The sequence below is a fragment of the Gymnogyps californianus genome, chromosome 3 (assembly GCF_018139145.2).
Source record: "Gymnogyps californianus isolate 813 chromosome 3, ASM1813914v2, whole genome shotgun sequence".
Classification (NCBI taxonomy): domain Eukaryota; kingdom Metazoa; phylum Chordata; class Aves; order Accipitriformes; family Cathartidae; genus Gymnogyps; species Gymnogyps californianus.
In genome coordinates this window covers 43,459,844-43,474,733 of record NC_059473.1, presented here as the reverse complement: position 1 = coordinate 43,474,733, position 14,890 = coordinate 43,459,844, and the positions used below count along the sequence as shown (strand labels likewise).

At 37.9% G+C, this 14,890-nt stretch overlaps 1 protein-coding gene across 2 annotated transcripts in view; it reads left to right on the top strand.

Moving 5' to 3' along the window:
- MTR (5-methyltetrahydrofolate-homocysteine methyltransferase) overlaps positions 1-14,890 on the top strand; it is a 56,066-nt gene that overhangs the window by 38,119 nt on the left and 3,057 nt on the right. For both annotated transcript variants that reach the window (XM_050894802.1, XM_050894801.1), the window contains 9 exons: positions 73-173; positions 2,802-2,869; positions 3,669-3,789; positions 6,746-6,827; positions 7,611-7,709; positions 8,932-9,007; positions 10,230-10,385; positions 11,082-11,278; positions 13,808-14,008. In XM_050894802.1, the coding sequence (XP_050750759.1) occupies positions 73-173; positions 2,802-2,869; positions 3,669-3,789; positions 6,746-6,827; positions 7,611-7,709; positions 8,932-9,007; positions 10,230-10,385; positions 11,082-11,278; positions 13,808-14,008 (1,101 nt within the window). The remainder of the gene's footprint in view (positions 1-72; positions 174-2,801; positions 2,870-3,668; positions 3,790-6,745; positions 6,828-7,610; positions 7,710-8,931; positions 9,008-10,229; positions 10,386-11,081; positions 11,279-13,807; positions 14,009-14,890) is intronic.

The window sequence follows — 14,890 nt, the reverse complement described above, 5'->3', positions numbered from 1 at the left end:
GTTAAAGGATCTGTGCGAACATACTGAGGCTTCCAAGTAATTTAACTCTTGTGTTACGTGTTCGACTTTCAGGATCCTTATCATGGTACAATAGTACTAGCAACTGTGAAAGGAGATGTACATGATATCGGCAAGAACATTGTGGGAGTCGTTCTGGGCTGCAACAACTTCAGGTAAAGAGACTACCATTAGGTAGCTGGGAACACAACTGTATAAGGCTAGCTAATTAATATATCAGGCTCGCTGCAGCTGTGGTGATAAGAGGTGGGCATTTCTTGGGAACTGTCCTCTGTTCCCCAAGTTGTTGTTGGGAACACAGATCATACCAGCTATTGCTAATGGGGAGGCAAGAGGGAGTATAGCCTCCTCCTTTAATACTTTTTTCCTAATAAATTGGCATCTGAGGTGAATACAGTTTAACATCAACTGAAACATAGATGAGAGCATCAATTTTTGTATTTGTTTTATATTAGTTAAATATAGTAAGTATAATGTCTTAAACATACATATCATGTCTGAAGAGATCAGATATGACAATTGCAGTAGGCAAGACTACGTATGGGTTGTGTGTTGGGAAAAAGGAAGTCTTGTAAGATTTGAATGAACCTTTTAGTATGTTTTTCAAGCTGTTTGTTAACTATGAGGTTTTAAAAACTTGCTGGGGTATGTTTTGTTAAATAACAGATGAGATTCTCGTCCTGTTTCTGAGCTTCAGAAGGTAGAACTTCAAGAAAGGTCAGCTCTTTCAAGGCCTGTGTACATGCAGCAGAGTTGGCAACCGTGTTGGAATGAATGATCACATTTCCATCAGAGCCCTTTGTTAAGTGTCTGTCAAATGTTGCGCAAAGCTGAATCTGCTTCAGAACTCTGTCTTACCATTCGTTCCTTTAGTTTTGTTTTTGACTTGGGGCTGTAATTTGCTCTAAAAAGAGCCAAAATGATCTCTTTATTTTAAAACACAAAGGGTTGAAGCCAGTAGCAGTGCTGTGTATATGCAGTATATTCCATTTCATTATCTCTTGAAATTCTGTCAATTGGTTTCAGGCTTTCTTGAGCTTTATTTAGACTTACTGAACTGAAGCCATAGTGTTTTCTGTCACTATGAGTATGAGTGAGGCTGAATGAAGCTAGCAGGCTGGGGTGACGTACTTGAAAAAAAGAAAAACCTTGGCAATGGCTAGGGTTAATAGGAATAAAATGCTAGCAAGGGAAGTGCTGTGTCTCACTTCATAAAATGCATGCTTTAGTAAGACAAAAAAACCTTGATGTGAATCATCTTATGTTCCTGACATAAGCTATGATGTCCACAGAACCTTTTCGTATTGTCCAAATAACTTCAGAAATGCCACTGCTGTTGGTTAACCCTGGTAGGCAGCTAAGCACCACACAGCCATTCACTCACTTCCACCCAGCCAACCTCAGTGGGATGGGGAAAGAGGAAAGCAAGAATAAAAGCAAGAAAAATTGTGGGTGGAGATAAAAGATGTTTAATAAGTGAAGGAGAAGTGGAAGAAGAGAGAAAGAAAAAACAAGTGATGCAAAGGCAATCACTTGCCACCTCCCCTGGGGGGGTACACTGATGCCTAGCCAGTTCCTGAGCAAAAGATGGCTAACTCCCACTAAACCCCTTCCTCTCCCTTTTTATCGCTGAGCATGACATCATATGCCATGGAATATTTCTTTGGTTAATTTGGGTCATCTGCCTGGTTGTGTCTACTCCCAACCTCTTGTGCACCCCCCAGTCTATTCCCTGGGGGGTCAGAGTGAGAAACAGAGAAGGCCTTGATGCTGGACAAACGCTGTTTATCAATAGTTAAAACATTAGTGTGTTCTCAGCATTGTTTTGGTCACAGATCTAAAACACAGCACCATACCAGCTGCTAAGAAGAAAATTAAGTCCATCTCAGCCAGACTCAGTGCAACCACAAAAAAATTATTAAAAAAAAAGAAAAAGCCTCTTACACTTGAATTTTCTTATCTACTCTATCATCTGGAACTCTAATGTGTGGAAAATTTTGCCAGACTGTCCTGGTTTTGGCTGGGATAGTTAATTTTCTTCTTAGTAGCTGGTACAGTGCTGTGTTTTGGATTTAGTGTGAGAATGATGTTGATAACACACTGATGTTTTCAGTTGTTGCTAAGTAGCGCTTATCCTAAGTTAAGGATGTTTCAGTTTCCCGTGCTCTGCCAGCAAGCAGGTGTGCAAGAAGCTGGGAGGAAGCACAGCCAGGACAGCTGATCCGAACTAGCCAAAGGGGTATTCCATACCATAGAATGTCATGCCCAGTAAATAAACAGGGGGAAGTTGCCCGGGAGGGACAGATTGCTGTTCCGGCATCGGTCATCGGTGGTGAGCAATTGCATTGTGCATCACTGGTTTTTTTTCCCTTGAGTTTTTTTTTCTTTTTTTGTCATATTCCTTTTCATTACTATTATTATATTTCATTATATTGTTGTTAGTATTGTATTTTACTTTAGTTATTAAACCATTCTTATCTCAGTCCACGAGTTTTACCTTTTTTTCCCGATTCTCCTCCCCCTCCCACTGGGAGGGGGGAGGAGTGAGGGAGTGGCTGCGTGGTGCTTAGCTGCTGGCCGGGGTTAAACCATGACACAGACCCAGAAGTATTTCCTATATTAAAATTCCCAACGGAGGTCTTAAGAGAAACAAACAAACAAAAATCTCAATTTTAACTTCAATTTTAGGTCAGTCATTTACAGTAAGAGCATTGTATTTGCCCTTTAGCAGAAATTTGACCTGTTTTTTAAAGAATCTTGTGTCATCTCACTTCTTTTCACAGAGTTATTGATTTAGGAGTCATGACTCCATGTGATAAGATATTGAGAGCTGCTGTTGAGAACAAAGCAGGTATAGAGAGATTTCATTAGTACTCCTGATTTGTTTGATTTTTCAACCCCACTCGCATTTTTTATTGCTACTCATTGCATTCCTATGCTGTCTATGATTTGGTCAGACTATCTTCAGATAAATCAGAACTTTTGCATTAACAGTAGTAATTATTTAGTATTTGGCACTTCCGTGAAAGCCCGAGGAACTGTAAGCCTGTATCAAAAGGACAATGCCAAGAGAGATGTTTTAGTATTTGTTTTACAGATGGATAAATGGAGACTTGGAAAGGTTAAATAACTTTGTGTTGGGTCTTAAATCAGTAAAAGAACTTGGCATTCAGCCTGCGAGATCAGTGAGTGTGAAATCAGGAATTAATTGTTCTAATAAATAAGGAACTTTCTGAAACAATGAATTGTGTGGAACATAGGTGGTGAAGTTTGAAAGCGTTTGCTGTTTCTAAGAGCAGAGCTTATAATTATTTTCCCTTATTTCCCTCCTCAGTGCCGAACTTCTGAGGTTTGAAGCTTGCTAATCAGAAGTACTGTATATTTGTTGCTGAAACTAGAGCAGTAGGTGTTCAGCAGCTATGAAGACTGAGAAATATCTTAAACTGGGGATTTGGAATCACTTTCATTCTTGGAACGCTTTCACTTTCAAATTAGGTCAAACCTCGCTTCTAGACTAGCAACTACTCTGCTTTTTATCTCGCTATTATCTATCTGATGTATGAAAGAAACCTTTCTGTAATAATTTCTGTGTCTTTCTAGAGTGGATTTGCTAAACCTTTTGTGTATGTGTGTTTGTAAATTTGCAATAGATATAATTGGCCTGTCTGGTCTCATCACCCCTTCTTTGGATGAAATGATTTTTGTCGCCAAGGAAATGGAGAGATTGGCAATAAAGATTCCTTTGCTGATTGGAGGAGCAACTACTTCTAAGTAAGATATCTCAGTTGGGAAGATGGGGAATGTGTATGAAAATAGTGTTAACCACAGAAAAAGAAAATTTATAGCCATTTCTCTCTCCCTTTCCCTCATTTTCCCCCGACACGCATACTGGTATATATTTACTTAAGACTGAATGTTATTTCTTATATCAGAAGTCCTAGAACATAGGAGGTAAAATGCAATTGGGCCACAACAAATAATGGACATCTTAAACATTTCATTTTTGTGAGTGTTATGTATTTTGCAAGTGTATATTGTATGTGGAAGTACTATATTTCCTTCTAAAAGTTCACGTGCCTATGCATGTGAATACGGTTCTGTTCTTCTAAGGGGTTGAATGATCTGTTTCGATTCACCAAAGCATTCTGAAAATGCAGGATTTTGAGACTAGAAATGGTCATGTTGACATCAGGGAGCTATTATCTTTAAGAAAGTTAATGTATTTTCCTGGATCATTGTTCAGCACTGTGCTGACTGGGTTGAGCCCTCAGTCCTGTTCAAGGAGGCTGATAGGGGATAAATTCTAGCTGCTTGCCTTGAAGTAGTTACCATGTTGCTTTTGATAGACTGAGCTTTTTTGTTGAGATCTTGTTCTCTCAGATCCATTCAAATGAAATAATACAGCTGCTATGATGTCCTGAAGACCAGTGTTGACAGCTCACTGACACCTAGTATAAACAGTACCACAAATGTGTTTTGGGCATGTGTGATGGCCTTGGGTCACGCTTTGCTAACTGGTTTATGTACAATATGCTTGAGTACGTGATAGCTCAGAAGGCTGCAGAGGTCATTTCTTGCATAACTAGAAGCTGTTAGCAGTGTTGCTTTCTTTATGAGAGCAGCACATATTGTAGCAGTACCATTGTATTCTGTATTTTTGGCCTTAAGAAATCATCCCATAATTTGACAGTGGAGAGTAGGATCACTACCTGTCCTTATTGGTCCTCTAGTTACAATGCAAGGTTAACTGTATCCTTTTTCTCCTTGTCCATATGAGTCTCTTTTCCTATGGCTTTGATACTGATAACAAACATGGAGGTTTTTTCCTTAAAAAAAAAAAAAAAAAAAAAAAAAAAAAAAGCCTTACCCCCCCTTTTTTTAAGTGGAGGTCTTAGGAGAGCCATTTCTTCAGATCTTTTTAGTGTTTGTACAGAGGGCATTGTGGCCTAGTAATTGATATCAAATAACCAGCATCAAACAATTTTGTAGAATTTATTCACAGAGATGAATGTAGCTAACAGCAAGGCAGCACTAGTTTTATCCTTGACTGTGGAAATTATTGAAGAATATAATTTTGCATACATAAAAAATTTTATTCATGTGAACTGTTTATAAATATATACTTATGCATATGCCCAGACACATACAGTTTCTATAAAATATATGTCAAGTAAAGATATTCTTTATGGAAGACTGGATTGGTAATATATATTTAATAATACTTCCGCAGTCTTAAGTTTAACCTCATGTGTGCATTCTCAAAGGTTGTGTACATGTCGGAGGCTGCTAATGAAGAACCATCTGCACTTTTTCTCTGTAATAAGTAGACATTGTTATTTGGAATAAGGAGACCATAAGTACTTGGAAGGGTGGAAACTGAGGTTAGTTTGAAAGAGAGAGGGGCTGGATTTTGTCTATAGAATCTACATAATAGAGTTTCTTCATAACTTACAACAATGATGATGTTTGCATTCTTACTATAGTGCTTTGGTAAATTCAGATGCTGAGAAATAATGGTGACAGTTATGGTAATGTTTATTTTTAAAAAATAAAAAAATTAGTATGTGCTAGTTGATACAGTGCTACTGTAGGACCATGCCCTGTTTGTTTCCTTTGTCTGTTCCTATCAAAATAGAAGATACAATTTCTTTTTCTAAAAAATAGAGCTGCCAAGATCAAAAGTACATCACCTAGAAGCAAATTAAGACGATCCTGGACAGTTGGTTACACAGCTGTGTTGCACAGTCATCAGTAACCTCCATGTCCAAGTGCTTTAAATATTTGACAGAACCTGAAGAAAAAGGAGATCTTATCTTTGCTGTGGAAGATCGCTTCCTGGGCTCTGATTTAAATTGATTTAAAAAACGCTGTTTGACCTTAGCATTCAAGAAAGCAAACTGAGCTTTCGCCTGCAGGGTCTTTGTTCCTGCACTTGCTTGCACAGTTTGCCGGGACTCTGAGCAACAGGGGTAGTCAGCTGCATTTCGCGTGATAACTTAGGCCTCAGTTTAGGACTCCAAACTTTAATTTGATCAATGAAGTACTACAATATAGAAGGGATTCTTCATTATATGCTGAAGTATTTCAGTGAGGACTGGAATAGGAGTAAATGCTAAATAATTTGGATGAATTGGGAGTTTTTAATGTGAATGACTTGACTGACCAAGCAGGTGCAAATTTGTAATATTTATTGACCACTGGCAGAATTCCTTCTTCAGGTGAGTAGAGGGCTTGTGCCTCTGGTTTTGAAGAGCAGCATCGTAGAAATGGAATTGAATAATCATCACTGAAACATGTTAATGCTAATCCATAGACCCAGAAACTGGCATGTGGGAGAGAAAAATGTAAGATGAGCAAAAAAGATTAAAAAAAAAATTTTAGTTCTTGGTAGGCTTAGTTTGGAATATTCTCACTGAAATTTTATGTGACTCAAACTAATGAGTTGCTGATTTTCAGTCAGCTGGTAAGACAGTTGAGGGAATGTGAGTTGGCACATTATTTATGAAGCATTCTGATACTCTTTGAAGAAAAGTGTTTATGTACCTATTATTAAAATCTGGGTTTAATCATCCATGCATAGCAGATGGATGAATTGCTTTCTTCTTTTGAAGTTCTGGTCTATGCATTAAGTCAGGATTTATTTCGCTGGGGGGTTTTGTCTGGTTTTTGTTGTTTTGTCTTTTTTTGTTTCAGTTGTGAAATGCTCACTCTTTCTTTTTCATTGAAGAACACACACAGCTGTTAAAATTGCCCCACGATATAGCGCACCTGTAATTCATGTCCTGGATGCATCCAAGAGTGTTGTGGTTGTAAGTTCTAAATTATAGTTTCTCATCCATGCAAAAATATATGGCCTGTTTTCCTGTTGTGCCTCTCATCCTTTCTTCTGAGGCTTAACATTATGGCAGAAAACTGAAGAGGCACGACAGAGACCAGTTTCTAAACTACGTTGCTTCAGTTATTTTTTGCTGCCACGTGGTTATCTCATCTGACTTGTGTCAATTATTGTCACTGGATACCTTTATTTAAATACCCATTTCTCTTGCCAGGGTGACATGATTCACTCTGAGTCCTTGACTAGTTTTGAGGTGTTTTATAGTGAAGAGCGATGGGGTTAGATGTGAACTGCTATTCTCTCTATTTTGGATATATTTCTGAAGTTAGTGATACGGCAACATTAGTACTATGAAACATGCGGCTGGAGTTTTTTGGGATGAATGCTCTCTCTATCAGACAAATGGGTAGTCTTAGCTGGCAAATACCTGCTGGAAGGAAGTAGGCCAAGCTGTGTGTTGTTTTTACGACTATTCAGTCTCTAAAGTCTTGGAGTATTCTCCTCTCACGTCTTTCCTGAGCCAGACTTGGCTCTGCTAATATTACCTGTGTCATAGAGCAGTGTTGTCAGTAATAATCGTATTCTTAAATATGTTTTGAATCTAGTTTGCAGATTAGTGGTAAGGCTTAGTTTAGTGTTGTCAAGTGTAATTGGAAGCGAGTCTGAAAGACAGATGGCTTAGTCTGAAGTTCATGCTCTGTCCTTACTATAGTATGTTACAGTATGTACTTAGTGCTTTCTCTTCCCTTTTTTTCAGTGCTCCCAGCTCTTAGATGAAAGTGTAAAGGATGATTTCTTTGAAGAAATATTAGAGGAATATGAAGAAATTAGACAAGAACACTATGAGTCTCTCAAGGTACAAATGTAATTGATTTAGCTTCTTTTCTTGTTTGAAGGGGTTGGTACTTGCCTCATTCAGTTTCAGCTCCTTATGAAGACCTTCAGGTATATTTGTTCTGATTTAAAACATGCAGCAGAATTCATGGAAAACTTCCAGAAGTGCTTATGAAATCAAATTTTTTAACCTATAAGGGAAAATTCAGCATGAGTCTAACACATGCTTGGCAAATTCTTGATTGTCCTCAATGGCCATCAGTGGTATCTAGGACATCTCCATGGACCTGGCAGTCATGTCAACTTAACCAACCTACAGGAGACCAATGCTCTCCTGGAGCAGTAGCTGGAAACAGGGAGCTACACTGGGGTAATTAAAATGGCACTGGTTGCTTTTACTGGTACTAAGCCAGACTCTATTGAGTATTTTACACCACCATGCTTTCCTGATGTGTTCGTATTGTTTAGGTTAGGGATCTGAGCAGTCTCAAAGTAGAGAGCTGAGGCTGCTCTTTTAGGAAAGTGAAGAGAAGGAAGCAATGAAATGTGGAGGTGGACTGTGCAAATTAACAACAGGAAACAAATAACATATGACTCCTCTGAGGCCATCTTTGTAAATAAACACAGAAGCAAGCTGAAAGCCGTCTGGCTCTTACCTGGTCTCTTGATAAAGAAAGATAAAGCTTGAGGCCTCCTGCTGAGGACATTTGGCTTGACCAAGTTTAAGACTGTCTTTGCACAGGGAACAGTCCACTAAGCTGAGATCACTGAGTGCAGCACTCTCCTTTAAGCAGAGGTCAGCAGTGAATTCATGGGCCTTACTGAAGTTGTTAGAAATTTCCTGTGCCTTTCAGAAGATCTAGTAATTTGCCTAGAGGCATGCTGCAGTCACTGGTGGTGGTGTCACTGCAATCCTAAGCTTTTTGCAGGCAGTCGGAGAATATCTTGCTGTACCTGTATTATCATGTGTTTTGAAGTAATAAAGGAACTTTTGGTGTAGTTCAGAGGAACTAGGAATCTTGTAGGCCAGTTTCATTAGAAGTATACAGGAAAAAATAATGATATGGTTGTGATGTAATCTTACTTTACACTTGTGAACTGGGAGTTGTTGGAACTGAAACTGTCTGTGTCAGATTTGTCCCAAAGACTATTTTGAGTAAAACTCTGCCACCAAGTTAACAGTTACAGTTTATCTGTCTGAAACATGGCTGGCTTTGTGGAAATTAACCTTTATGTCCACACAGGAAAGGAGATACTTGTCTCTACAGCAAGCTAGAAGAAAAGGTTTCCATAATGACTGGCTATCAGGCCATAAACCAGGTCAGTTTAAATGTTGTTGTTTGTTGTTACTGTGCCTTTCCTTTATTTTATTTTATGTATTTGGTTTATATATATATTTAATTAGATTATGCTTCATTAAACTTCAGGATATAGTAGTGTAACAACTTGAGTAAATTGGTGTCTGTCTGAGCAGAGATTTTTTTTTGCATAAATGTGAGCGTCCTGTTTCTGCTTTATTTTTCACAGTGTATTTAAAAAATAAGTTAGTAGTTAATAAAAAAATTGGAAAAAAAATCCTAAAACAATGAGTTACCCATAACACCATATAATCAAAGATAGGTCTAATGCCTACTTTGCAAAATAATGTCGGACTGGCTCATTATAGCGCAAAGCTTACTATACCATATTTAGGGAACACATGTTGTGATATGGCATTTATATCAAATTCCTCCTTACACTTTTTCCTACCCTTCCCCAATCAGTTTCTGTACCAGTTTGTTTTGATTTTTTTTTTAAATTAGAGACTAGAAGTATAAACAGCATTCCACAAGAAGTTGCAACCTGCAGTGACATTAACACTTCACTGCTTTCTGTCACTTCATTTACAAGACTCAACAAAATGCTAATTTTCAATAGCTCATCTTAATAAAGGTTGTGTTATAATGTATTGAACAGCACAGACAAAACAAGTGCAAAGCTTGTGGCTACATCATAACATAGATCCATCTCGCTTTTTCACTTCTGCACATGCATCTGAACAAGTGTGTGGTAGTTGCAAAAGTTCTTATAAATTACGTATTAATTTACAGAACTATTCTACAGTACCACAGCACGTAATATGTCTGTGTATAGAAAGCGGGATTTGTAAATATGAAAGGTCTATGTCCATAAATATGTTAGGTATTGATAAGTTCCATAGGTTTTTTGGTCTTCTGAACTTTTTTCATTGGCCAAAATACTGGCCAAAACAGAAGTCCAACAGCTAGTAAGTGTTGATTTATACGAAAGAACAAAAGGCCTTAAATTTTCTATTTCAACTTTATATGCCTTTTATGCCTTTTTTTTTTTTTTTTTAAATCACATTGTTAACTGTAGAGTATGGTATGACTTGGGAACGATATGACAGTGAGAATTCTAAGACAATTACTTTGGAAGAGGTCATTTGAAGTGGTGGAGGCTGGTGAGCATCAGTTATGCTGCACATATAAGAGCAATATTAAATGATTTTCATCATGTCGGATTGTACTTCTGATTCCTACAGTTAAACCAAAATTCATTGGCACAAAAGTCTTTGAAGATTATGACCTGAAGAGGCTGGTAGAATACATTGACTGGAAGCCTTTCTTTGATGTCTGGCAACTTAGGGGAAAGTATCCCAACCGGGGTTTCCCTAAAGTCTTTAATGATAAAACTGTAGGTGAGTATTGAAATTGCATTTAGTTCACGTAAATAATCCTAACAGACCTGCCATGCTGCATTAAGATTCTGAATGTTTTGAAATACATAGGAATAGTGAAAACATGTGGAAACCTAGTGTCACTGAAATAATTTGTTTAAAGCAACACTTAGTGAACCAAGTGTTGGCAAGTGAGGCTGAAAAATAAATGGGGAAAAATGCTCAATCATCTTATTTAGAATTCACCTGCCAAAACACAGGGTGGTATTTTAATGACAGAAAATGGCAGCAGAGCACTTAATATATCTGTGTCCCCGTTGTGGGTGAAGATGGCAAGAGGGCTCTGCCTCCTGAAACTATTCAGTAGGCCTTGACATACATGATGAAAATGCAAGGGTGACACTGAAATCAATGTTCGGGGTCTGCTGCACTGTGGTAATGTAGGTGCACACACGTTCTCTGTTGCTCATTTTATTCTGCGTCCTCTACCTCTACTAGAATGATGCTGGCTGAATTTTTTTTTTTTTTCCAAGATATATGTTGTTACAGCTGTATAGACATAATCATACTGCTATCTCTCTGTTTGCTGTAGCTGACAGATTGTTGCAGTCATCAGAGAATTATTTGGAAAATGAGCCAATCTTCAGCAATTCTTAAACCCATTTAGCCAGTTGTGAAAACATGCTTTTTCTAAAGGGTTCTCTTTTTTTCTGATAGGTGAAGAAGCAAAGAGAGTTTATAATGATGCTCAAAATCTACTGAAAACGTTGATTAATCAAAAGAAATTACAAGCCAGAGGTGTGGTTGGGTTCTGGCCAGCTCAAAGTGTTCAAGATGATATCCATTTATATGCTGTAGAAGAGGCAGTGGGATCTTCAGAACCAATAGCAAAATTTTATGGCTTGAGGCAACAGGTACAATGACAGAACATTTGTTAAATAAAGTGTTTGGTTTTTTTTTCCCCCTGAATTGCAAGGATGTAACAGAAGTGCTCTATTAAAATCTGTGCAGAAAATGGTTGTTGTAATCTGTCTGCAGCTGTTGTCTTGCCATTGCTTTCAGTAATAACAAGGTCTTGTTAGTGATGACCCGGGTATTTATATTGTAGTATTTGTAGTGTTATGTATTGTAGTAGTTGTACAAACTGCTTTATAGATTTGACATCTTCAGATGTGACATGCATTTTCTGTCTTCATTTTAATATTTAAGATGTCCTAAAGCACTGTGCTGTATAAATTCATCACACGGATCCTTTGTGCTAAATTAGAACCTAACGAACCTTAATTCTCTAATATCCTGGATTCTGCCTTAGATGAGAAATTCTGCTTGAATGTGTTGAAGGTTAAAAACACTTATAATTAAAATACCTGGAAAATAAAGCTCAATGGAGATAAGTGTTTTTGATAGTCTTAATTTTAATGTAAAATTCCCCATACGAAGAGGCAGTTTAGAATTAGTTAGTTGGCTGCTAATTCTGATTGAGAGAATCATTATTTTAAGTATTCATGCTTGAATCATACTTACCTAGGTTTGCATTTATTTTGATAGATTGAACATTTTCAAGATATTCTACCTCTCCTTCTTCCCTACCTTCTGACTTGGCTTCTTCATAATTCACATATTCAGAGCCATCAAACATGGCAGAAACAAATTTAAAAACTACCTAGATTTCTGGAGTACAGTATTCTGTGAGGACAGTCCTGTGCCAATATTGCAGAACTGTACTAAGAAATACATGACTTTATCTGTTCCAGTTCCCTGGAACAGATTATCTGTTGCATGGAGATGGATCTAGTGTATCTTGACAATCCATGGCAGTTGTTTATATAAACTGTTCTCACAAGCTTTCAGGCAGGGCTGTTCGAGGGCCTTACGACCTAGTCAAACACTTTGATATCCCATGTAAATCAAGTTTACTACAGTTTCTTTTCCTGGCCTTTTCCCAGGGTTCTCCCAAGGAGAATATCTGATTTGATGTTCTTCTTGTAATGGTTTTTACTATTGGAATACTGTTATTTTCCTTAGTCTTTTTATCTTGTGTATTCCCAATTTATTCAGGCTTTTCTCAAAGGTTAAGGCCATGAAACTCTGTGCTATTGTGGGTACTGTTCTTCTGGACTCTACGTATTTTAGCTGCATCTCTTTCAATCTGGTGTACGTAGTAATTCAGCAGAGGATTCACCAGAGCAAAGTAGAAGAGAATAATTGTCTGCTGTTCCTTATATAAAATGTTCCTTTCAGTACACATAGTTCTCTCCAAGACATTGACGCTATTAAGGATGTGACGTAAATCTAAAAGTTGGAGATGCATTTAGTATTTTCCTTAACTGTAATCATTACAGAAGAACCTTAAAATTAACATCAACTTCACCTGTGTGGAAAAAGGATTTTTATTCAGTTTTATGGTACTTTCTGTAGCCTAGTAGGTTATAGAAACTAGGGAAACAGTTGACCGTTTTTCTTCATTTTTCAGGGGTGGAGGTGTTTTATTTGTTTTTTAAACTACAGTTGGGAGTGGGTGGAAAGCATTGTTAAAATTGTCATAGAATAAGAAAACTTGAAGAGGAATCTTCAGCTAAGTGATATCCATGAAATAACTTTTATCTCTCTGTAAATTGGGTAGATTAACAGGAGCTGTGCCACTTTTTAAATAGCAGTCATGTTCCCACAATGAATACGCTGATATGATCCTCAACTGTAAAACTTCTTGTTAGGTGCTATGGCCAGCATTCAGTCACCTCTTTCTATTCCCTTTTTTCCATTTTGGAAAAGGATCCAGTGAGTGGGATATTTCCTATTTGCATAAACCTACTTGAACTTTGCTTGGGATTCAACTTTTCAGTAGTGATAGATGCATTTTGTTTGTATTTGCGTGTGGCTAGTGTAAACCTACATCCTGGGACACTGTGTTGTCTGGATTACTGAGCACATGGTTTGTAGCGGAAGAAACTAGGAGGGTTTATAAACTCTCACAGCCATTCTAAAATGGGAATTACTGAAGAATTCTGCAGTTTGCGTAACTGGGATGCGAACTATCAGCCATCAGTTTTGCTAACAAATGTGGAATCGGTGAATGCTAGAGATGGAAAATTCCTCCTCTTACCCAGTGGCTGGCACAAGTGTTCCTTATTTTGTAATAATTTGTCTGCAGAATAAGCTGTTAAATCTTACCAGCTGTAAATACAAGCAAAACATCTCTATATGTGTGTTCAGCACAGCATCTCTCTTCTTTGACGTTTTGTTCTTCAGTGATCCAAACTGAAGAGAGGTGTTTTTCTTCTAATTCAAGTACAAGAAAGCCGTCATGGCTCAAAGACTAGTTAGGTGTTTGTCAGAAATGTCTTAAGCCATTTAGTCTTAAAAATAGTGGTCTTTAATAGTGCACTAATACGTAATATATTTTTTAAATGTTCTGATTTATTGCATTGTTATTGTTACTTTAGGCTGAAAAGGACTCTGCCTGCACAGATCCATATTACTGCCTCTCTGACTTTGTAGCACCACTGGATTCTGGCATCTGTGACTACTTAGGCCTGTTTGCTGTGGCCTGCTTTGGTGTGGATGAGTTATGCAATGAATTTAGGAAACAGGATGATGAATACAACATCATAATGGTAAAGGCTCTTGGCGATCGGTTGGCAGAGGTAAGAGGTTTTATCATGTGTTTCCTTGCAAATTTTCTGACTGTGTACTAGTTTGCTTGACAGGTTGCTGTTTCAAGTTTTAGCATAAACTTAGACTGTTGCCTGTAATGTATGCTCTACATTAAATCTGAGAGTGAACTGGTTCTACTGAAATTGTCTTGAGAGGAGAGTCCTCTTCTGAGGCAGAGGGGACTCTGCTGTCCGTATCTTCCAGCTGCAAAAGCATCTTTGAGCTCTTTATGAGGGTTTTGATGATTGATAGAATTTAGTAGATTTTAAAACAAGACTGTTTAAAAAGAACTATCTTTAAATCTTGTTTTATCTACATGAGAATGTGCTTGGACCCAGGTATGACCCACTGATTATATTCTTGAATTGCAGACATGCCTTCTGCTTTTAATGGTGACCATGCAGATGCATCCAGGGTACAAGTCTTTTGACTTAACATGTCTTAGGCTTAGACAGACATGCTCTTAAAGCTCTAACTGGTTTAAAAAATGCCGTCCCTTCCCTCCTACCTCTCTATCCCCATCTGCCTCCCCCCATGCTTACACCTAAGTAACTATGTTAAAACTTACAGCAACTTCGGTGCAATGCAAATGGGGTTAGCTCTAGTTGTGTACTTCAAGCTATAACAGAGTTTCAGAAATTATTATTACGTGCCATCTAAAGATATTTACTGAAGTGGAAATTCCTCCTGTACGCAACCACTGCTGGCAAAATAGCGTAAGCTGTAAGAGCAGTTAAGAAAAGCTGTTGCCCACTTTCAGCTAGAGGAAAGAGCTACAAAGAGCAGTGGCACTTACAACTGATACTAGCATGGATGCAAGAATGATGTGGCCTTCCATAGCTAGACCTGGATGAGATACCCAGCTAGTCAAG